Source organism: Ambystoma mexicanum, chromosome 4p, assembly GCF_040938575.1.
Source record: "Ambystoma mexicanum isolate Mex_15411 chromosome 4p, UKY_AmexF1_1, whole genome shotgun sequence".
NCBI classification, from domain to species: domain Eukaryota; kingdom Metazoa; phylum Chordata; class Amphibia; order Caudata; family Ambystomatidae; genus Ambystoma; species Ambystoma mexicanum.
In genome coordinates, this window is record NC_090927.1 from 690,493,004 (window position 1) to 690,516,777 (window position 23,774).

General features: G+C 47.1%; 1 protein-coding gene across 1 annotated transcript in view; it reads left to right on the forward strand.

Annotated features, from left to right (window-relative positions):
- Positions 1–23,774, forward strand: part of LOC138453420 (CD109 antigen-like) — a 1,060,964-nt gene that overhangs the window by 419,197 nt on the left and 617,993 nt on the right. Inside the window, exon 12 of the mRNA XM_069606254.1 lies at positions 19,905–20,006. Coding sequence (XP_069462355.1) covers positions 19,905–20,006 — 102 coding nt within the window. The remainder of the gene's footprint in view (positions 1–19,904; positions 20,007–23,774) is intronic.

Genomic DNA, 23,774 nt, shown 5'->3' on the forward strand with positions numbered 1-23,774 from the left:
TCAGCACAAAGGCCGCAATTTAATCTGCACCTCTGTTCCAAAACTACATAACTATGATGAACTATCATCCTGGCAACAGTTTAATCTTTAAACATAAGCCATACCAGAGTTGGGGTATGATGGCTGGTAATTCACATAATTATAAATGTCACATTTCTTTCCCTCTCTTTCCTTCCTGTCTCCTACTCTTCTCCAGCATGGGGTCTGGCATGGATTCACATGCTTATGAATATTCCCCGTCGTCAGGCTGGCAATCCTCGGTAAAGAAAAAATCAGTTTCAGTTTCATTTATGAACTGTCTTCCCCTAAAACCAATCATTGAGCTCTGGGTCATACTGCCCCCAGCCAATGACTGCCCTCTACCTAAGCCCCTCCTCTGGCAGCCATCTTCAGTTTTTTACAGCACGTTCAACTGTTGGGAGTCCTCTTGTTTAGCTCTCAAGCTTTTACTGCATTTTTGGAAGAGTTTGGGGGTCATTACGAGATGGGCGGTAGCCATGGTGCTGTTAGCACCATGGCTGCCTCCCATACTGTGACCGAGTCCGGTGTTGTTCAATGGGGGCTTACCAGTCCATTCCAACCCTGCAGGGACCGGTAAGTCCCCAATGAACAAACCATTCCCTATTCCCATTTGAGCCCCCATAGGGCTCAATGAGAATGGGGAGGGTGCTAATAACGGGCTCGCGAATGTCAAGCCCGTTATTAGCGCCCTGGTCTCTTAGCGGGACCCGTAAAGGCCGTGTGGTCCGACCACATGTCCCTTACGGTTCCCGCTAAGGGACCTCGGAATTGGGCGGTAGGGGATTACCATCACCGGTCTCCTTACCGGTGCCGGTAATCCCTTACCGCCCACCTCGGAATGACCCCCTTTGACTCTATTTTTTGGTCAATCGAGCCTTGTGCTCCATCAATCATCTTTCCGATTAACAGGGACCCGTTTTCGGATTTTGAAGCGCCCCGCAAGGGTGTATTTCATCGAGTCTATTTGTGGAGGCTTCCAGAAGATTCTTCAGGCCTATGTCACGTGGATCATGTCGGAGGAGAAGAAGGATTCAACGCCCTTGTTCAAGCTTTGCTCTGACTTCGGTTTACAGAATGTCTTCTCGGACGACAAGCATTCCAGTGCCTTTACTGCCTGTACCCTACGCACAAGAAGAAAGATTTTGCATTTTGTCAGGAGATGACGACCTACACGCTGAAGGATCGGCATAGATGGCTCAAGGAGTGGCTGCAGGCCAAGGCTGCTGCACCGGGTGAGTCCGGTGAGCATGCCTCTCCAGGTTCCAAGAAAGCTGAGCAGGCTTCTAAGACCTTTGAGGGCGCCCCTCCCGCGGGGGTCCAACAGAAGACTAAGCACTGCAAGTCCACTGCCACCGGGAGTGCTGTTGCGACGGGCTCCTCGGTGGCCAGGGCGCATTCACCATCTGCAGCAACTTCTGTTCCCAGTCAACGCTCCTCTTCGTCCAAGAGGAAGTCGGACCATGTGGGCAAACACAGGGAGATGCCCAAGACCGATCTGCCTGAGAAGGCCAAGGGGGATCGGGGCCTTCCATCGAGGGGCTGGCGGCATCCCTCACGAAGGCCGCCGAGGCAGAGCCGCAGGGCGCACCCCAAAAGACAAGAGTGTCCCCCCGGCCAGGAGGAAGTCTTCATTCCAACCCATAGAGAAGACCCCGGAGAAGAAGATGCCGGTCATCTCCCCAAAACCGTCCCCTCTGGTTGCGAAGAAGGGGGGAGACGCAGAGGTCCTCCAGGGCATGGACATCTCCTCGGAGAAGGAGCTCATCTACCTTCAAACCATCCAGGAGGAGGAGAACATCGGGAACAGGCCCTACGACGAGGGCGCCGACGAGGGTGACGATGAGGACGATGACGATGAGGATACTGTCGAGGAAGGCGATGGGTAGCCGCAGGGCGACAAGGGCCTGGGCCTCCTTCCAGCCCTGCGGCTTCATACTCTAACTCTGCCTCAGTTGCCACTGCAACCTCCTCAGCTGCCGCCTAGAGACCTCACAGTGGACATTTTCTCTGCGCTGCATACTCTGGTCTCCGAAGAGTGGAAGATACACCCTCCACCTCCATGTCACCCTTCGCCTCCCTCTCGCCCCCCACGCGGGATGAGACGGATCCTGACACAGCGACATCGGGCACGGACGATGACGGTGGGATGGGGGACCTCCCGTCGCCGCCTCCCAGATCCTCTCCGCTGGACGACATAGATTCTTACACAATGATCTCCAGAGCGTTGGAGCTCTTCCAGCTCGCTCCAGAGGAGAAGAAGTAGGAGGGCTTCCTATACCAGTGCCGCAAGGCAAAGAGAAATACCATCCTCTCAGTTCCGATGCTGGATGACATTTGGGATGAAGGCTTGTCCCTCATGAAGAAACCATCTATGGCCCCGGCAAAGAGGGAGCGCTTTGAGAAGAAGTACAGGGTGCCGGACTCTGCGCCCAAGTTCTTGCGGGCCCAACCGTCACTGAACTCTGTGGTGTCGGCAGCAGCCAAGTAGAAGTCTTCGGGCGCTTCTTCCTCTGCGACCTCCACCCCTCCTGACAGCGAGGGAAAGAAGTTAGTTGGCATGGGACAACATGGCATCTACTCTGCGGCCACTACCATCAAGGCCGCCAATGCTCTCGCCATTGTAGCGCACTACAACCGCGAGCTCTGGTTCAGGATCGCTCCCATCCTGGAATTCCTCCCCGACGACAAGAGGTTGGAAGCGTTGGAGATTCTGCAGGAAGGCGAGGTGGCGTCAGACCACGCATCACGGTGGCCACGAACATTGCCGGCGCTGGGTTCTGCCAGATGGGCTTTCGTCATCGTGGCTGGCTCAAGGCCACCAACTTTGGACAGGATGTTCAAACAAGGGTTTTGGACATGCCCTTTGATGGAGACAACCTCTTCGGGAAGGCGGTTGACGAGTCTCTACAAGCCATAAAGACGGACTCGGAGATGGCACATGCCTTGCGTACTCTTCAATTGCGACGGCCGTCCTTTCGGTCCTTAGGCGGCAAGTCCCAAAGATCTTCCAAGGGTTTTGGCGGGAGCTCCTCTTCTTACGACCAACCCTCCCGTTCCTCGGCCCACTAGACAAGCAGGGGCCGTTCCAAGGCTTTCTTCGGAGGACGTTGTCGTCACCAGGGACCCCAAGGCAGCCCATTGACATCCAAGCAGGATTGAACCGGCCGTGGTGTCGGGTCCCCACCCGTGTACCCCGGTGGGAGGCTGGCTGGCGAACTTCATCAGCGTGTGGAAGACGATCTCCACCGGCCGTTGGGTGCTCTCGCCCATGGACACACTCTGGAATTTCAACTGAAGTGTCCCTGAATACCACCAGTGGCTCGGCTGGAAAACCACATCCCTCAGCTGCTGCTGGAGGAGCGGGCCATGCTAAAGAAAGGCGCGATAGAGCTTGTCCCAAAGAGTCTCCGGGGCTCCGGAGTGTACTCAAGATACTTCCTTGTGAAAAAGAAGACTGGGGGCTGGAAGCCCATCCTAGACCTCCGACGACCATACAAGTACAAGTCCCAAAAATTGTGGATGGTCACTCTTCAGCACGTGCTCGGACAGCTCGAAGAGGGAGACTTTCTGTCGTCGCTGGACTTGGAGGATGCATACTTTCACATCCCAATTTTCAAGGGACACCGCACGTTTCTGCGCTTCGTGGTTCAGGGGAAGCATTACCAATTCAAGGCTCTTCCCTTCGGATTGAAGTCGGCACCAAGGGTTTTCACCAAGTGCCTGGCACCAGTGGCGGCGCAGCTGTGGCTACAAGGGATCCACGTCTACCCTTACTTGGATGACTGGCTCATCCGGACCAGCTCGAAGGACATTGCCGTCGACCACACTGCGAGGGCCGTCTGCCTACTAACGGATCTGGGGTTCTCAGTGAACTATGCAAAGTCCTGCTTGACTCCATCGCAGGACATGCTGTTTCTGGGATCCCGACTCAACATGGTGGCGTGCCTGACGTCACCGTCGGAGGAAACTATAGCGGCCATCTCGGGCAAGGTGCAATGGCTGTTGGCACTGCAGGTCACCACGGTGAGGACCATCGCTCTCTGCTCGGCATTATGTCATCATGCATCTGTCTCACCTGGCTCTGCACACTACGGATGCGTCCACTGCAGGAGTTCCTCGATGACCATTGGATACAAGTGTCGGGAAGCTTCCAGGACAAGATCTCTCCCAATAAGAGCTTCCGTCAAGCATTAAGATGGTGGGTAGTGTGTGCGCTCATCTGTCTGGAGGCGCAGATTTCCAGACCCCACTGCACCAGGAGACAGTCATGACGGACGCTTCCCTGGAAGGATGGGGAGCTCACACCGGAAGTCTTCACGCCAGAGGCCGGTGGCTGCCGGAGGAGAAGGCATTGCACATCAACGTGCTGGAGGTGTGTGCAGTGTTTTGGGCCCTCAAGTCCTTCGCTCCGTGCCTCAAGGGCAAGGTGGTGCGGGTCTTCACGGACAATACCACCACAATGTTTTACATCAGGAAGCAGGGGGGCACCAGATCCACGGCGCTCTCCAAAGAGGCGCAGGACCTATGGCACTGGGCCGTCGCCCAGGGGATGTTCCTCATTCCGCTTCATCTGGCAGGAGTAAAGAACACTGTCACCGACTCTCTCAGCATGGAGCTGCGCTCTTGCCATGAGGACGAACTTCGGCAGGACCAAGTGTACCACCTGTTCCGCAGATGGGGCAATCCACAGATCGATCTGTTTGTGACAGCGACGAACACCAAGTGCCGGAAGTTCGCCAGCAGGTTTCCCCAGCCGGGGAGCATGGGGGACACATTCTCATTCCCCTAGGACGGCCTGTCTCTTTATGCGTTCCCTCCGTTGCCATTGCTTCTTCGACTCATCAATCAACTTAGAGGGTCCCGGTGCAGGATGATCCTCGTCGCACCAGCGTGGCCGAGACAGATATGGTACCCGGACCTTCTCAGCATGTCAGCGTCCCCTCCAGTCAAGCTTCCAGTGGTCACAGATCTTCTCGCCACAGAAAGAGGTGCGATTCTGCACCATTATGCAGGATCGCTGAACCTGAAGGCCTGGCTCCTGCAGCGTTTAGAGTTCAGGAGCTACGATCTCCAAGCGGACTGCAAGGAGGTGCTTGTCAAGGCCAGAGCATTGTCTACGCTTAAATGCTACAGACTTAAATGGAAGAGGTTTGCCGTTTGGTGCCGTGCACAGAAGATCGATCCTCTGAGAATCACGGCTCCGCAGGTGCCACCGTATTTGCTGTCGCTGACCAAGGCAGGACTGGCCCATGCCTCATCAAAGCTCATCTGGCAGCTATCTCCCGCTACACCAAATCTCTGGGACGGTCGTTGCTATGGTGTCACCGTCTGGTTAAGGAGTTCATCAAAGGACTATTCTGTTTTTTCCCACCGGTGAAGGCTCCCGCCCCGGCGGGGGAACACAATGTGGTGCTGACTACGCTCATGGGTCCTCCATTCGAACCTATGCATACAGCTCTGCTGAAGTTTTGGACGTGGAAAATAGCATTCCTCGTAGCCATCACCTCTGCACGTCGGGTGGGAGAGATTCAGGCCCTGTCCTGTAAGCCACCTTACTTGACTTTTCATGACACAAGGGTGGTGCTGCAGACGCACCCCTCCATCAGGGCCAAGGTACCGTCAGACTTTCATCTAAACGAGCCCTTGGTCTTACCTGTGTTTTTTTTCCGACGCCTTCATCACCGGCTGAAAGGACTTTGCACTCGCTGGATGTGGCTAGAGTGCTGAAGTTCTATGTGGACCGCACAACAAGCTTCTGGAAGACGTCGCAACTTTTTGTGAACTTTGGCCCTGTGAATCATGGGAAGGCCCTCTCCAAGGCTTCCATTTCCAGGTGGATCTCCGGCTGCATCACCTATTGTCACCGGTTGGCAAACCAACCGTTGCCTGGCCGACCAAGAGCCTATTCGACCAGAGCGATCGCTGCTATTACGACGTTCCTGTCTGGTGTGCCCCTGCTGGATATCTGCAGGGCTGCTACGTGGAGGTCAACACACACCTTCATGAGGTACTACTGCGTCAAAAGGGATTCCAGGGAGGAGTCCAGAGTCGGCCAAGCAGTGCTGCGCAACCTGTTCGCTTGAAGGTGAGCTTGGTGAGGAGGTAAGAGATGCTTATGTTGAGCCTTGCCACCTCCTGTGGTTGTGCATGTGGGTATTGCTATGTATTCTTTATTCATGAGCATGTGAACCCATGCCAGACCCCATGCTGGAGAAGGAACCAGTTACTTACTTGTAACTGTTGATCTCCAGCATGGGTCTGGCATGGATTCACATGCGAACCCTCCCTCCTTCCCCTCTGCGGCTCTTCTCTTGGTCCTACTGCTGCTTTACGTGCTACCAAATCTGAAGATGGCTGCCAGAGGAGGGGTTTATGTAGAGGGCAGTCATTGGCTGGGGGCAATATGACCCAGAGCTCAGTGATTGGTTATTAGGAGAAACACAGTTCAGAAATGAAACTGAAACTGATTTTTTCTTATTCATGAGCATGTGAATCCATGCTAGACCCATTCTGGAGAACAACAGTTACAGGTAAGTAACTTGTTTCTTGCTCGCTTTGAGGCTTTGCCCTCCTTTTCTATTCACGTTCCCACTGTCTATCGTCTGCCTGGGACTGACCCTCTCTCTTGCAATCAACTTCTGGAACTTAGTGCAAGTTTGCATTTAGACTTTCCTAATCTTTTAATTTTAGGTGATTTTAATCTTAAATCTATTTCTGCCAGATCAATTATGGAACACCAGTTTATCGATGCAATGACTGGTCTTAATTTGGTGCAGTTGGTACATGATCCCACCCATGTGCAAGGAAATATTTTGGACCTGATTTCTGCTTCACTCAACTACACCCTGTGTGCTGCCCACCCACCAACACGTGCTGCTGGCATGGGGTAGATAAAGAGGATATTATCTCCAATTTTCAAGCTAGAATTGTTAATACACAGACAGTGGATCTCTCTTGTATAGCACAGTCACTCACAGCTGTTGCTGATTCCCTTGCTGCTTTAAAATCTTGCAGGGTTAAATCCCATCCTTCTGAGCCATGGTTTATCAATGAATTGCAATCTCTTCGTCTAAAAAAACATCAATCAGAACGTAGATGGCGCGCTTCCTATATTTTGGGAGACACTCATATTCAAATGCTTTTCTGCCACCTATCAGCAGGTGATTTGTCTGGCTAAAACACATTTTTACACTAATAAAGTGGAAGGTGGACTCAATAGGGCCAAGGAGCTTTTCTCTTTGGATCGCTCCCTTTCTACTAATATAACTCTTTGGAGGGCCCTCCACCATCTTAAATACTGTGTGACGCGCTGGCAGACTTCTTTGTCACTAAAGTCACTAATATACGCATATTGATTGAAGTCACAGGATTGCCTGAGAGCAATAAGGATTTTACGCCCTTCCTTGCTGTAAAGCGGTTCACCTTTCCAGTGTTTACTCCATTGCACATCATAAGGATGACTAAGCGCCTCTCTCTCCATCAGATGCTATTCCGCTAGGTATCCTTCAGGAGATTATAAATCATACTGGCCTTGATTCTGTAAAGCAATGAATCAGTCCTGTGCGACTGGCTCGATACCAGTGGAACTAAAACAAATCGGGTCATCCCGTTGTTAAAAGAAATCTGTTGATCCTTCTATTTTAGCAAATTTCAGTCCCATTTCACTCCTTCCATTCCTTATGAAATTTCTGGAGTCTCTGATTTCCCCACTTCTCACCTCCTTCCTCGAGGACTCTAGATTTCTGAATCATTTTATGAAAATTGTTCTGGTCTCGGTCATGAATGACTTGACCAGGTTGGTGGACCAGGGAAGAACGGGGACTCTGATTTTGTTAGACCTTTCAGCAGCATTTGATACTGTGGACATCCTATGCTGCTTCTCCCTCTCTCCCAGCCTTGCCTTTCTGGCAAGGTCCACTCCTGATTTGCATCTTTTCTGTCAGATGGGTCACAAATTCTCTCTCTGGCACTGTTTCTTTCTCACTCTAACATACTTTCATGTGGTGTCCCAAAGGGCTCTGCCCTGTCACCTGCACTTACATCTACATCCAGCCCCTCCTGCTGCTCATCCGTTCTCACAGTTTCCGCTCATACTCTATGCTGATGACACTCAAATCATCGTCTAGCTCGACCTCTCCCGGCTGGACACTGCATCTCAGCTTAGGGGTTGTCTGGCAGCCGTGAGTAACATGGATTGGTAGCAACTGGTTGAAACTTAACGGGGACAAGATCGAGATTCTGGTGGTCGGATCTCCCTCCTCTTGTCCTGTTGCTTTGGTTTCCTCATCCTCTTCAACACTGTAGTCCTCTGCTTAATGGTCTCCGGAACTTGGCCTCTGCCCCTTGCCTGTTTCTGTGGTTAGGAATCTGGGCTTCTTGTTCTCTGAATCCCTATCAGCTGCAGCCCATGTCAGCTCGATATGCAAAATTGGCCACTATCAGCTTAAGGTGTTAAGGAAAGTCTTGCCCTTCCTTCCTATGAAGCTTCACCCTCTTGTTGTCTCCTCTTTAGTAATGAGTCGCCTTGACTATTTGAATTCCTTGTTCCTGGCTCAACCTACCTACGTCCTTCATCGCCTGCAGTTACTGCAAAATCTGGCTGCCCGCGTTGCTATCAACACTGTTTACGGGACTCACATTTCCCCGGTCCTGCACTCATTCCATTGGCTGCCAGTCCAGAAGAAGATTATTTTTAAATCCCTCTGTATATGCAGCAAGCTTATCATGGAGTGGGAGCACATTTTTTGCAGGAGAAATTCCAGCACTACCATCCTAGCTGTCCTTTGAGATCTTGTGATGCCCGGCTCGTAGTCATTCCTCAATTTCGACGAGATTGTATGGGTGGCCGTTCATGTTCAGTGGCTGTGGCTAAATTGTAAAACGCAATGCTTTACTGTTGTCGATCCGGGAAACTGATGTCCATTTCAGCTTTTGTCAATGCTTAAAAACCCTACTCTTCTAGGCCTCTCCGTTACTGATGTTTCTTCAGCGCCATGATGCCCGGGCGAACGTGCGCTTTACAAATACCTAAAACAAAATATAATGTAAAAAAATGTGGTTGCAGATTGCTCTGCTTCCCCTAACTTCCTCAACCTCTGCTACTTCTTCAGTCGCGCTTCAGACCCATCCCTCCTCTAGCACGGGTGTCTCCAGTCCAGCCATCTTAATTGGGAGTCTCCTTCACTCCCTAAAGCTTCGGTTTGCCTTCTGCCTCTGGCCTTGGGTTGCTGCATGGTCACGGCTCTGCAATCACAGCGACTCGGCTCACATGGGGAAAACTTTACATCCAGCAAGTCCTCCTCTGCGCAGCCTCTGCAACACAGGTTTTGAGAACACAGTTCCCTCTCAGAACTTGCAGGTGAAATCTGCTGTCTCCGCGTTCTGGTGTCCCATCAGTGTGCCCACTTCCTCATGAATTGCCAGCCTTGTGCTTCTCCTCTTCTTCTACTACTGCCAGCCTTCCAACTCCTGCTCCAACTCCTTCCTTCTCTCCTTGTAGGCCCCACAGGTTTGACAACTCACTTCAGGGGTGAGCCATCAGTCTCAATTGCCTGACTCCTCCAATGGCTCTTAGGCTTACTTGCCTGACTCCTACAATGGCTATTAGGCTTAATTGCATGACTACTACATCTGCACACCTCTTCAGCCCTCTTCCTCATCTCAGTCCCTCTAGGATGCTAGGACATGTAGTTTGTTTCAACAAAGTTCGTTTTTTTCTGCTTTTTGATTACTTATAAAAGGTAGATTTAATTCCCTTCATATTTTTAACAGAGGGGCTGTGAGTGTTAACTTTTGAAGAGGAAGATGGTTTAGAGAAGACAACATTTTCACAATCCTCTTTAGTGCATCTTTGGAATTGAGGAAGACATTTAGCTTTAACTACCAAAGGTGTCTTTCATTTGGTATAGTGTGCTTTGACGTTGTAACCTTAAGGTTCACAACCTTAGATTTAGTAGAAGGTTGAGAGACATTAAAATGGCAATAAGCCATAACCTCCTTTGGCATCTCCCCGTTGAAGGAAAAATACTGTGTCTCATCCCACGAAATCTCCTCACTACCCTTGGCTCTGTCTCTACCCAGGTGATCCTCCTGCAGTACACTACCCCTAGGGTTAGGGTCAAGAAGCATCTGCCTTCCCCTGGCCACCTGGGAGGAGACTTTCAGCCGGGTTTCAGTGAGGGATCTGCAGGATTCCTCACTGGTACTGCCTCTATCCGCACGTTGCATTTTTTCCCCCTTATAGTCAACCTGTGCTGAGTTAAAGTACTGATGCACACTTCCATCTCCCAACAGTACAACCTCTTTGGGCTGCATGGAAAATTCATGTGTGCCTCGTTGAGAAAGTGAGAGATGCGAGGGCGAAAAATACTCAGCTATTTTCCCTTTTATATTTGCTGTTTTTTACATCTCTTGTCTGGGAACTATTTGCTCTGCATTTTCTCTTTCCACTTTCCCGAGCAAACAACAATGGGGGTTGCTCGCACTCCCTGAAGTGCCCTCGCCCGTACAGAGAGGCAGTGGCAAGTCGATTGTTATTTGCAATAGTTAATGATCTAAAATGGAGCGGTCTTGTGACATTTGGGTGGAGGACAGTGTTACTTACTTACCTCCGCTCCTCAGATCATACATACAGTCTTTCAGGTTGCTACGTTGTCAATAAATAGTATGCCACTGTTATATTGTGGAGTTTAATGGATGTATTAATCTGAATAAACATTTGAACTGACTGAGTATGCCACTCACTCGTCCAATTTATAATGGCAAGCTACTACTCTTCCCTTGCTGTGCTCCCCGTTCTGCCACACACCTCGTTTTATATAATTCACACGAACGTTGAGAATTGTTTTTTTGAGGCAGTTAAGTGATTAATGCTTTAACACGAAACAAAACACATTTTTCCTGATGTGGGCCTACGCCACAGCGAGTCAGTGTGACAGAACTCATCCACTGCACTCCGTCAATGCGCCTGCCAATGTGCGCCTCCTCCTCTTTTTAGGGAGTTGCAGGTTAGAGGTGGGAGTTGTGGAAAGCAGCCAAATGGATGAATGAAGATCGTTCTTTTCAATTGACAAGGAAAAGCTCTGTCTGAATTTCACAGCAAAGTTAAAAGGAGAGATACAGGATAGCATAGTCTACTACAGCATGACAGCACTCATCCACAGCGCTCCATCAATGCACGTGCACCAATGCACTCAATCTCCTCTTTTTAAGGAGTTTCCGGGTTAGAGGTGGGAGTTGTGGAAAGCAGCCAATCGGATGATTGAAGATCATTCTTTTGAATTCACAAGTAAAATCTCTGTCTGAATTTCACAGCGAAGTTAAAGTGAGAAATACAGGATAGCATAGTCTCCTATCTCGTGACAGCACTCATCCACTGCACTCCGTCATGCACATGCGCATTGGCACACAGCCTCCTCTTTTTAAGGCGTTTCCAGGTTAGAGGCGGTAGTTGTGGAAAGCAGCCAATCAGATGAATGATGATTGTTCTTTTGAATTCACAAGGAAAAGCTCTGTCTGAATTTCACAGTGAAGTCAAAGGGAGTTATGCAGGATAGCGTAGTCTCCTACAGCGTGGCAGCACTCATCAAGTGCACTCTGTCAATGCGTGCCTCACGTATGGTGTTAGTAATGGGATCGGATTCGGTTGACAGAAGCTGAGATCCCACATGAGTAGGGTAAACGCTAGCCCCACAGTAGTTACATCTCGGAAAAGAGTGGATTAACATCACTTCTCTTACCAGTGGGTCATTTACCCAAGAAACCAAGACAGGTTCCAGTTCCCCAATACCTGTACATGGAGAGAGATCTCGACAGGTTATTTTTTTCTACCAGTGAGCTCGGACCTACAGAACGATAACGAGAGCCCCTTCAGCACGTGGGCCAAAGAGTAGGAGTCCAGTTTCTCCCCTTGAACTCCCAAGCCATTTTCCCTACTAGGAATAATTTGGAAGGCAACAGTTCTAAACCTTTCTTTCCCCACAAATACCAAATTCCCACCAGGGACAAAATAATAGTTTCCCTAGAGCTTAAGGTAGAAATCCCTGCCAACTCATTTACTTATCTAATGCCCCTGGGTTTAGCTAGACGAAAGGGGACGTTAGAGGTGTTACCTCTTTTGTCAAGTGGGGAGGAAATAGAAATTGCTCTTTTGAACTTGTTTTAAAATCTGATCCAGATTAAGAGGGGTAAACTGGTAGGACTCTTGGTACATGAAACCCCATTGGAGCCTCTGTCCCAGTCTGATATTAGGAAGGGAGGTGGAGAGAACCAAGGGAAACCATCTAATGGGAAGAGGAACCGTTTTTGTTGTTGTATGGCTCGTAGCTGGAGGCAGAGAAAACCTCTGACAAGAGCACTAGGGGAAGAGAGAAGATCTCATGATACCCTAATAATACGGGTGTCCCAAAATGACTTAATCTCCACTTTGGGCAATACTCCCATTTCATCTGGGAAAGATATATTTTCCCCTGAGGAGATACCATCCCTTAGACCATCATCTTCCATACAAGACAGGCTAAATCCCTTATGGGAAGAATGTGGACTCCTTCCAGGGCATTGCCCTTTAGACCAGGAAGAACAAGTACCATCCACCCCAGGGGCACCACTCAGTGGTTTACAGGGTCTAAGGTTTGACACCAGGGGAAAAGAAGGTGAAAACAAAGATATACTATCTAGTCTACCCTTGTCTCCTCCCATTGCTCAGAAACAGATTCTCTTGGAGATTGTGGCCATCGGGTGAAGTATTGCCCCTTGAATTGAATTGATCTCCTCACCAGCCCATCATTAATAAATCCCAGTCACTGTGGACAAGGTAAAGAAGCTAAGGCTGAACAATTTTATGCAAGTATCCTCTATGCCCAAACCAGAGAAATGCTAGCAGAGGGGAGGGATGAAAACAAAAGGGGAACAGACTTTTTTCTCTGTGCAAAGGATAACACCACCCATTGAACTCTGACTAACCCTAGCAAGAAACAGAGTACGAACCCTATTTGTTTACAGGTGGAAGTAACACCTATAGTGTACCTGCCACTATACAAGGAAGTACAATCTGAGCAGAATTAGATAGTGGAAGCAAGGTTGTCTCCATCCACCCTCAGTTTCTTCTTAAAGGTTGGAGGGTAACTTTCCAAAAGGAGGTGAAATGCATTCATGGCCACACCAAAGTTTACCCTGAGATTAAGATACCCTTAACCATTCAGGGAAAATAAATGAAAATCACAGTGGCTTCAATTCCCAACTTGCCAGCCAAATTAGTCCTGCGGACCGACTTGCCCCAATTCGATCAGTGAGTTTCACAGTTGGCACAAATACAAATAAAAACTCCTATGGCTGGACCCTCCCACCTAAAAGAACCATCTAATCCACTAGTGGAAGAAACCTGACCCTGTTACCCTGTAGAAAAAGACACCCTAGGGAATGTCAGCAACCCTTGCCATTCTTTTGCCTCTTGTGAAGTTTGGAAGAAAAGTGGGTTTATACCAGAAGATCCTATTTGGAGATGGCAAACCAAACTGGAAGAGGAGAATCCTTCCTTAGGGGGAGCCATCCACCAACATCCACAGGATAATCATTGGGCAGGAAACCCGGTCTTAACGGGAAGGGTATTTGATGAATCTGATGAGTAACCATCACTATTTTCCTTGCAGTGACCTCCTCCCATGTGGCCAGGGGACAGCAACCGCTACAAGATCCAGACGCGGGGCGGCTCTATGAGAGAGGATCACATGGGGAAGACAACCTGCGGGGAAATAATAGGACTGCATCGGGTAAGATGCAGTATCCCCTTTTCCCCTAAAGGATGAATCCCCATTTGTAACAATCCAATGGCCCATCGTGGTGCCGTCCCTCTTCCACCCATGAAGTGTAGTGGAAAGCTTTGGTCACATCCCAAAGGCCAACCCTCACCTAACTGGCCTTGTAAAATTAAGAAAGACACTTTTCTTCTTCCAAAGCTAGTTTGTTTTTAAAACCTATTGCAACCAATTATACAGTATTCTCAGAAAGGGACTTCCATTTCCACAATCCCCACAACACTGGGACAAGGAAGAGGCGAGGATTAATGATGATCTCTTCCCACTGTCAACAGTCTAGTTCTTATTGGCCCACACCAATATAAAAAGGAGGAAAGACTCAGGATGTGTGTGAGAGGCCCTACCTGGAGGACCTGGTTGCAGGATTCGTGTGGCAGAAGGGAAGGGACTGTAGATTGCTGTTTGGGCCAAAGAAGAGGGGAACCCTTGCACTCCAACTGCTTAAGGGGTGCTGAGAAGTGCTGGAGGAGTCCAGAGGACCCGTCTGGCCCCTCCAGGAAGAAGTGGAACTCCTGGCCAATAAAATAAGGTGATTGCAGGCTTCCTCATTAAAAGGGAAGCCAGGGAGAGAGATTCCCGTGCAGGCTGCAGCAGGAGTTCGGGAGAAGACGTGACTGCTTTAGTGAAGGTGGACGGAGGCTGGAGGCATGAGGCAGTGTGCAGAAGTTGGAAGCACGAGCAGATGTGGCAAAGTGAGGGAGCTCACCGGCAGAGAAGGAAAGAAATGTGGTGCGAGCGAGGCGTGCCATGGAGGTGCCAGGAACTAGAGGGTCCCTGGGCATCTGGCAGCCAAGAGAAGCAGCTTTGCCGTTACCGGAGAAGCTAACGTGCAGAAGTAAGTCCGCGAGGAAGCCCGGAGAGACATCAGAGCCGCCCAGAGTGGGAGTTAAGCAGCAAAGGTAAGCTGTGTTAGCGCGACCAAGCACGAAAACGCTACAGAGAACCAGTGAATCTGCCAAAGCAGAGTGGGGACCCCGGGGCATTGCGACGACCACGCCAAAGAGAAATAGAACATTGTAAAGTTACAGAAAGTGAATTGACAAGAAGATTGTTTATGATTCAAGAAGGCAGAAGATTTTGAACATTGTGAAATTACGGAAGTAAAGTGATTGTTTGTCAAGTAGGTATACCAAGCCAACAAGAAAAGTATATACTACTGGAAGATAAAGAGGAACTATACGGCAAGAGAAGTCCGGGACATTTTGTTATACCAGTGAAGAATCCATGGCAAGGGAATCAACCTCTGGAGTTCAGATTTTTTCGATTTCTGGAGAACATTTATGTTGGAGTTATTCTACTTTTATTCAATGATACTTTTTGCAGATACCAGGTTATAAACATTTTCCTTGTCACTTAATTATTTTGTTTTAGTGTGAGGGTCAGGATAGATTGTTTGGATACAAGGACAGCTTTTGATTTATGACATCCTGAAAAAGACAGATCCATCGTTTTGGTAGGGAAACTCCTCTTTGGAATAGGGTCAGAGAGGCATTTTCCAAACCCATTTAAGTTGATTAAAAGTTTATAACCAAAACATGACAACTTTGTGTCCGGAATTCATTCCTGACTCCTCAAGGAGGGGCTGGTTGGAGGCCGGCCCGAATGTGTTTTGGCAGCTAAAGGAGAGTTGGGGTTGGACTCCCTTCACTGAAAGGGCCTGGATGACTCAGCCCAGCAATTAAAATACAGTACTGTAAGGGCTTGCACTACAGATCCCATCACACAGCACTCCATTATGGACATCCTTTTATTTTGAAGAGAAATGCCGTCAGTGTTATTAATATCACTCAGATATTTGTTTAGAAGTCTGAAATCATATTTATTGTTCTCCTACAATACTGTTAGCTGACCTTTATATTGATGATAAGTGCCGGTCCTGTAAGGAAGAGTGATGTGATCTTTCACGTCTGGTCTACATAGAACTCTGGAGGTAAAACATTTGGGGTGATGTGTTTCAAATATTAGGTCTTTTAGTTGGTCATGCAATTTCTGGTATTAACCAAATTGATCTAAAACATTTGAACAACCATTAGTTTGAATATTTTCAATCAATTTCGGTACGAAAATACCAAATATGAAGAGCGGGGGTTTCGGGGGTGCCCCCCGCCCACCATGTTCGGTATCTTTGGCCTCGGAGGTTGTCCACTGCATCCTTAACATTGGCGGCAGGGGACAAAAATAGGTCGGCCCCCGTTTTTAATGAACGGTCAAAGCGGGGGCCCGAGCATTTTCACTGTGGACAGTCCACCCGCGAACAAAATGTTCACGGCAGACAACCCAGATCCCAATTCCCAACTCTGGCAAACATATTGGTCGATCTGGAGGAAATGTCACCACCGCTAATGTTACAAAGGAATTTCTTCGACTTCAGCTCCTGGTGTGTAAAAGAATTATCTGGCTCACATTGAAAAGCACAATCTTCTCAATAACTGAAGTAACGCCTGACCCAATTGGGGCAGGCAAACACAGGGGTACACCTACTCAGAACACATGGAAGGGAAATAATAAATAGAAAGAAGCACACAGACACACTTGGGGGTTTATAAAAATAATGTATTTAAAATCTACATGTACTTTACTGTGACATATCACTTACCTTGCAGAACGAATGGGCCCCACCCTGGGAATCCAGTGGAATGTTGGGACAAGGACATAAGATAGGTCTCCCCTGTTCAGCAAGTGGAGAGGCTTGTGGAAAGGAGAGCCAGGTAATGCGGAAAACATAAGGCGGTTGGAGAGAAAAAGGAAAAGCAGGAGCACTGTGTTTGGGGCCCCTATGGAGCCGTGGCTTCGAAAAATTCCCTCCCGGTGCCCGTAGATGCATTATTCTGCGGAGATGGGTTTTCCAGTAGCAGCTTGTTGTGGGTGAACTCGTGAGCACCAGCTTGCCAGGATATTGCTGTGGTCACACAGCGGGACTGCTGCCCAGATAATCCAGGCTTGGCATGTGGATCCGTGATCACACAGACCAGACAGACATACGGCCGTTGGCACACAGCGTTGCATACAATAAATGAGTCATACACAGAGTTGCCACTCATGGAGTCTGCTGCCGTACTGCTGCACGTGCCGGAAGGGGGCTTTGATTGGGAGCATGCCACGATGTGGTCATTGCTCACAGCCTTAAAGGGGATATCACCACATGGCTCACAGTGGAGCAGAAGCATCGGGCCTGTTAGACCCAGGGATATTTTGTGGTGCGGCCGGTGAAGACATGACCCCAGGGCCACCGCCACCCTCCAGGAACACCAATGAGGAGGTGGCCTTACTCCTGGAAGAAAATGTGTGATCTGCTCCGACTGCAGCATTGAGTTGGTTAATAAATATAGCACGAGGAGCGCTGAAAGCAAGGGAAACAAAAATCATAGCCTCTTTACCTTGTGGGGTTTATAAAATTGGAACAGACTATGGTCCCCAAGGTGCACAACATGCTGGATGACTGTAACGGCTGAATATATATGTGGCAGTAATGGTTTATGTTGTTAAGATGCTCAAACACCTGTATACACCTGTATATATTGTCAGTGCATGTAGGACAAGGGGGATGAAATGGAAAGGAAGCCTCGGATGTAAAATGAGGCCTGCTCTAGGCAGACTAGCCTAATGGGAGTGCCTTAGGAGCTACCTAATAGCTCTAATATTGTGAGACAATCAAGGGATGGCCTTATTTAAAGGAGGGGTGATAACATTAGGACACTACTTTTTTGTTTTTATCAGCCGGGGCTGTTACGATATAATTGCCTACTGGGCTTATATCTTCCCACATTGTGGTGTTTGTTAACTAGGGACTTAGGGTCTAGCCCATCTACTGTTTCATGGTGTGACATCTGATATATTGCAATTTTACTGAATAATCTTTCTCTTGTAGCTGAACTAAGGAAGAAGGGTTGGTCATATAGTGGTAGAACCCTGGACCAGTGGCAATGACCAAGCCAGTGCGGCACAGCTCAAGTAACACCAGGGCTACATGAACACTGTTCCCCTGACTTAAGTGCCTTTGTGACACATATAAACTAGTTTACAGAAAGAGACAGGCATGCATACATTGTGAAGACACAGAGTAAGTAGTTATTTGCACAATATGTGTTTCGCAGTGTCCAGTTGGCGTTGTCTTCACACAAGTTTAAACCTGGTCAATTTTTTGTCTATGTCCCCACTCTCCCAAATCTGCCTGTTTACTCTCTTCTTCCGGATGAATGAGAATGTTTGGGTCTGTGTGTGTAACCTTAAGGGGATTCAAGTTTGTTAATTTTTGCATAGCCTCTCTTTTTGCAAACTAAATTACAAGTATCATTTATTTTCATCAGTGCATGTGTGAATAAATAAAAGTGCTAACAGCATTGAGCAAAAATCACAAATGTACTTATTTTCTTTGTGTTAAGACATAGGGGGAGCTAGTATCATCTGAATCAGGGTGTTATATGTGCTGGTGATAGTTTATAGAATTTGGTGATACAATTTGAAGTACTGTACCTTGTTGAAATCCTATATGGCATCTACCAAGGAATCCAAATGCTTTCTCTGTTTGGTCGCTTGATGAGTTAGACACTTGTTCACACATGTCTAGATTTACCCTAGAGGGCTTTGTTTCTGTTAGCATCAGGTGCAAACCTTCCCTTTAGTTGTCTAGTCTTACTGGCTATGGGTATGGCACAGTCCAAGTCATCCTTTCACTGAACGTGGGAGGTAGAATGCACAACAATCCCTAGGATAAAACATGGGCAAATTACATAATCATGTTTGGATATCACCAAACAGAAAACACAGGCAGCTACTTAAAATGAAGTGGTGGTTAGAGGGGCACAAGAGAACATTCCCATGAGGTGCTGAGGTGACTTTGGAAACCATAGTGCGCAAGAGCAAGGCAATGAGCACCAGTGCATAGTTTAGTTCTGATCCTAAGCACAGCTCAGTGATGTTTCAGTCGAAAACCATAATCCAAAGCAGGGCCCAAATTCCAGGAATCAGTTGAAGAAACAGAAGAATGCAGTGATTGGGCTCACAGAAGCAAGCAGGGCAGACATTTTATTTAATGTAATTTCCTGGGTGTTGTACCATGCACTGCTGCCATTTTAAGAATTCCCAGGCAGTCTGATAGATCTGAAAGAGAGGGGCGTGCGTTAAGTTAGTGGAGAGAGGGAAAATGCATGAGAGCCTGTTGTGTTGATACCTGCAGACCAAAAGTAACCTGGGTTCTGCATGCAGATCTGTTTCTAGGTGTTCAGTGTTGAGACCAACGAGGGCAGCCTTGTGTGCATTTGCCTGGTCTATGATATGAAATATGATTGTTGAAGTGTAGCACCTGTTTGTTTGATGTCTTTTGGGATGGTTATTGATTTGTTGTTTGCGAGGGGCTTAGTTGGTATGTGTGTAGTGTGTTTGAGCACAGAGGTAGAGAAAATTAGTGCAGTGAGATAATAGGAGGGTCTGGTATACAAAATGAGCTTTAGCCAGTGCAACCAATGGCGTGGTCTTGGAAGGGGTGCCCCTTGGGCGACATGTCGGCCAAAGGGCACCATTGTGTAAAGTACTTATGAACAGATATCAGGAGGCAAACTGGAGTGGACTGGTATCTCTGGCAGTGTTCAGTGTGTAGCAACTGGTCCTGGATGAGAGTGAGAGAACATAGGAAGGATTATAAGACATAGGGGTCCATAAGAATGACTGAACATACTTTTAAGTCAATGTTCAATCATTTAGGAGCCTGTCACGAGAATTTCATAGGGACTGGGATACAAAAAGTAGGGCGCTCTTTTCCTGGGGCAACATTTGAATGCAAATGAGCGCTTTACTTCTGATGGAGACATGCAAATATCAAAGTACTCAGTAAATTGCTCCTTAAGAGTGTGCCATTCCTTACAGTTTCACAAATGATCAATAGAAAAGGCAATTACATGCAGGAGGAATTATAGTTTTTACTTTAAAGACATGCAAGTTATTTTTACTGTAGGATAATTGATGCCACTTATTGAAATATTCATAACTGTGAATCACTAAATGTTGAGCTTACATTTCGTTGAACACACAAACATTTGACACTTACTCTGTGAATGTAATAATGCTTTTTTGCAGGTTAAGTACCAGAACACAAACCGCACTATTCAGACACGCAGAGGGTATTGGCAAATGGCAGACGCTTATGTACAGATTCACATGCCAGAGCCGTTTCTTCAGGTAATTCTTTTTCTTGTTCTTTATTCCTTAAAAGGTTTAAAATAAAACCATAAAACATGTAACAAACAAATTAAAACATGCACATTTCTTTTTTTATTATTATTACGGTTGAATACATCAACCTTTCAATAATTGTTTTCTGTCACAGTGAATCGTGCAATTAAAAATTGAACTGTTTAAATTATAATCAAAATGTACAATGCAAGGTCCATGTTAACAACAAAAAGCAAAACAAACAGTATTAGTAAAATTAGTAAAATACCATGCTTCACTAGAGACTTAGGAGTGGGTCAGAGTAGCACTGTCCTTAGTTTCATAGGTTACTCTCTCCCAGGTCCTTTGATATAAAAAAAGAAAGAGAAAAGCATGAAAAGTAGTTAAGTCATCAGCAGGCTTGGGACATCATAATCCTAATTATTTGTTTCCACCTATACGAGATTCAAAGCTAGTAGAAACTTTACAACATCAATTTGAACCATGTGTCTCTGTGATTGAATTTCTTCTTGCCACAGTATTTCTGGGGTCAGTATTCTGAAGTCCTTGAAATGCGGTTTCAAATATGTTGTTCGATGTTCAGCAAGAGTCGGGCCTTCAGTCAGGAGATGTTGCAGGTCTCACATTGTTGTGTACCACAGTGGAACCTACAGATAGTATCAACTTTGGCGATTTCTCGTCGTCTTGTCTGGATTTCTCTGCTTTCGCATAGATTTAGGCGGAGGCGTAGAAAAGCATGCCTATGTACTGGGCTAGGGAACTTTAGAAGGTAGGCTTCCGTTCCGTTTTTTCTCAATGAAAAGGTTGACTTTATATGACTTATATGACTTGCATAATTAGATTGTTCGGATCCAATCTTGTTGATAAAGTTTCCATTTTGCTTGTGTCGGGTTACATAATAGCAGTTCCTCTGAAATGTCAGCTGCTGCCAATAGTGACCAAGTCAGTTTTCTCCATTTTGATGCAAAGGGGTGTTCAGAGTTGTTCATATAGTTGGCCAGTGTAGTGGCAAGTGTTTTGGACTTCTGTCCGAGGAATTTCCTATATAGAGAGGAAACTTTCCAGTTGTACATAGCAAATAATGATGGCAGGCCGAGTTCAAATCTGAGTATGGCCATGGGTTGGGAGCTTGGTAAAGTTAAGACACGTTGCCAGTAAAGGCCCTCTATTTGGGTCCAGTACAATTCAGGTCTAAGTGGCTTTGTTTCGGCTCCATAAAAGATAGTCAGGGCTATTTTCTGCATATAGAATGTTATTACTGGTGAAAGTGAAAACTTTCCATATTTTGTATAACATTAAAACATGCATACCTTTTCCATCTTAAAATAAAAGGCTCCTGAATATAAGGCCTAACAGATTTGGTTTTGTGTAGCAGTAAAGACCATTTGAAGCCCTGCTTTTATGGTCCAAATATTTCATTGTAAAATATCAGATTCAATCATATTTTCCTTTCTGTGAGCATGCTAGGAAACATAAATGTAGCATGAACAACAGTATGCATTGCCCTAATTATGTGCAGTAATATTTATTACTCCTGGTACTGCTCTTCCTCTTCGCAGTCCTCAACAATCAAGATGTTAAACCTCACAATTGGAATGCTTACAAGCCTTGTTCTTTCTGGAACTGCATTGAGGCTCCTCCCCTTTTGCTTTCCATAGCTTAAGGGCCGTGAGGATAGTTCAGGGGCAACATGATTGTCTCGGAAGCAAGTGAATGCACAGCAACACAGGTTTGAATCCCGGTCCTACGCTTCCAGACAGGTCCCTAGTATTAAGCGTGTTATAAAAAAAGAACAAGGGAGGAACTCAACTGCCATTAAGCCTGTTTCATACTTAGTCATGTCCATGCCAGAGCTACCTTTGGTAGGGAGGGTCGGGAGAACATGAGGACTGTAATGAGGAAGAGTGGGATTAGGAGTAAGGAAAATGACCATATGAAGTCAAGGCAAAAGCCCCACGTTCCTCTACCACAATCCAGTTCCCACTAAGCAAGGTGCACTGAAGCCAGAGCTTAGGTGCATAGAGGATGCATGGACTACTTAACTGAATGCAGCCCCCTTGTTTATTGAAGCATCACCATAGAAACACATCAGGTACCTCATGAATCCAGTACCCCTCTTCTGAACCTACATTCCCCTACTTCAAGTAAGTCCAAACTATAGTGGGTTATAACTGTACATGGAGATGCAAAGGTGGCAGGCCTACAAATATCGGGCAGGCGTGCCAACTGAAACTGCCACAGAGGCATGTTCTGCTCCAGGAGCATGTTCTGCATGGCTTATGCAAGTAAACACCATACATATAAACACATTTATTAAATCATTCTGTAGTGTGCCGTTTCATCAGAGTTAATAGTTCAGTTTTGTATTACAGTTTCCAATATACAACGATTATTAAGTATAGTGGAGGGTGTGGTCAGTCCTTTATTAGTTAACCACTTCCATTGCATGAGATAACAGTTAGTGACACAACTGACAAAATGTTGGACTCTTGTAACCAAGTTGAGCAGTTCCACACCATGATTCATAATGCTTTTCTTATATCCTTGGTGCTTTCCAAGATGTTGTTCCTTTCTAAAGGATGCCAAAATCACGTGGTATTTAGACCACTCTTATCAGTGACATGCTTAAATAGAGCTACATATAAAATACAAGATCTTGTTTTCTTACTAAAATCAGGAAAATATGAAAGCCGAGTTCTGGCAAACAACAAAGATCCAACAAAAGGATAATGCATCATATTTTGTTTACTTGGTTGCAAAGGTCCACCTTCTTGTCAGTTGTGACTGTAACTGTTGTCTCTTCTGGGGCTGTTGACCGGTGATCAGTCATGTTCGGCAAAAGTGAATCAACCGCTTTGGAGTTGGGCAGCTTGTCTACAAGACTCACCAGGCAGTAGAGTTTGGACATCCACGGAAGGGCTGATACTTTGCCTGGCTCCTTCCAGTCTTTACACATGGTGTCCTGTACATCTGAGTGCTGGGGTAAACTCTTTTTGGGGTTACCTTTGCATCGGGATAGTTGGGTCTACACAGGGGCATCTTCTTTGCTTAAGTATTGCCCTTTCGATCAGTCTCTGTATTGTCACCCGAGTACAAGATCTGCAAAGGCCTCAATTGCCTCAATTTCAATGGACCTCATCTTCTCATGAGATCCATCCCTGTAGCCTGCTGAATGGATTTTGCAAGACATGCCTGGAGGTGGTCACACAGTAAAGATGAAGTGGAAGATGATGAAGAGGAGTTGTCTGTACCATTCTTTATCTTTTCCCCTCTTTTACTCATTGTTCGTGTCTAGACTCCACTCTCAAAAGAAAATGTCAGTCAGAATAATTGCAAACACGAAACAGAACTCTTGACAGCTTGCTAATAAGCAGTCAGAGATTTCTCGCGTTTTATGCCCTTTTGCTCCTGCGTAGTACCTCTTTCCAGCATGCGTGTGTTTGTATCAAGATGAAAGTAAATGGGGATGTGGTGACGAGAGCATGTCACTAGTGTTGTTGCATGCCGCGTCAGAGAGAAAAGAAACAATTGTGCCGGCAGTACATGGCTCGTCAGTTAGGTACCATCTGACCCCAGCGTCTGTGTCCTTTGTGGTGCACCCACAGCAGTGGCGTTGCTAGGGGAGTCCCCGGGGACGGGGCCCCCCTACTTTTGTCTCTGAGCCCCTCCTAAATTTGATTCCTGGCGACGCCACTGTCCCACACGGCCCGTGGCCCACATAACAACTGACTACCGCCTCCCAGTTCGCCCGCTGATCACCCCTATCGAATCCGA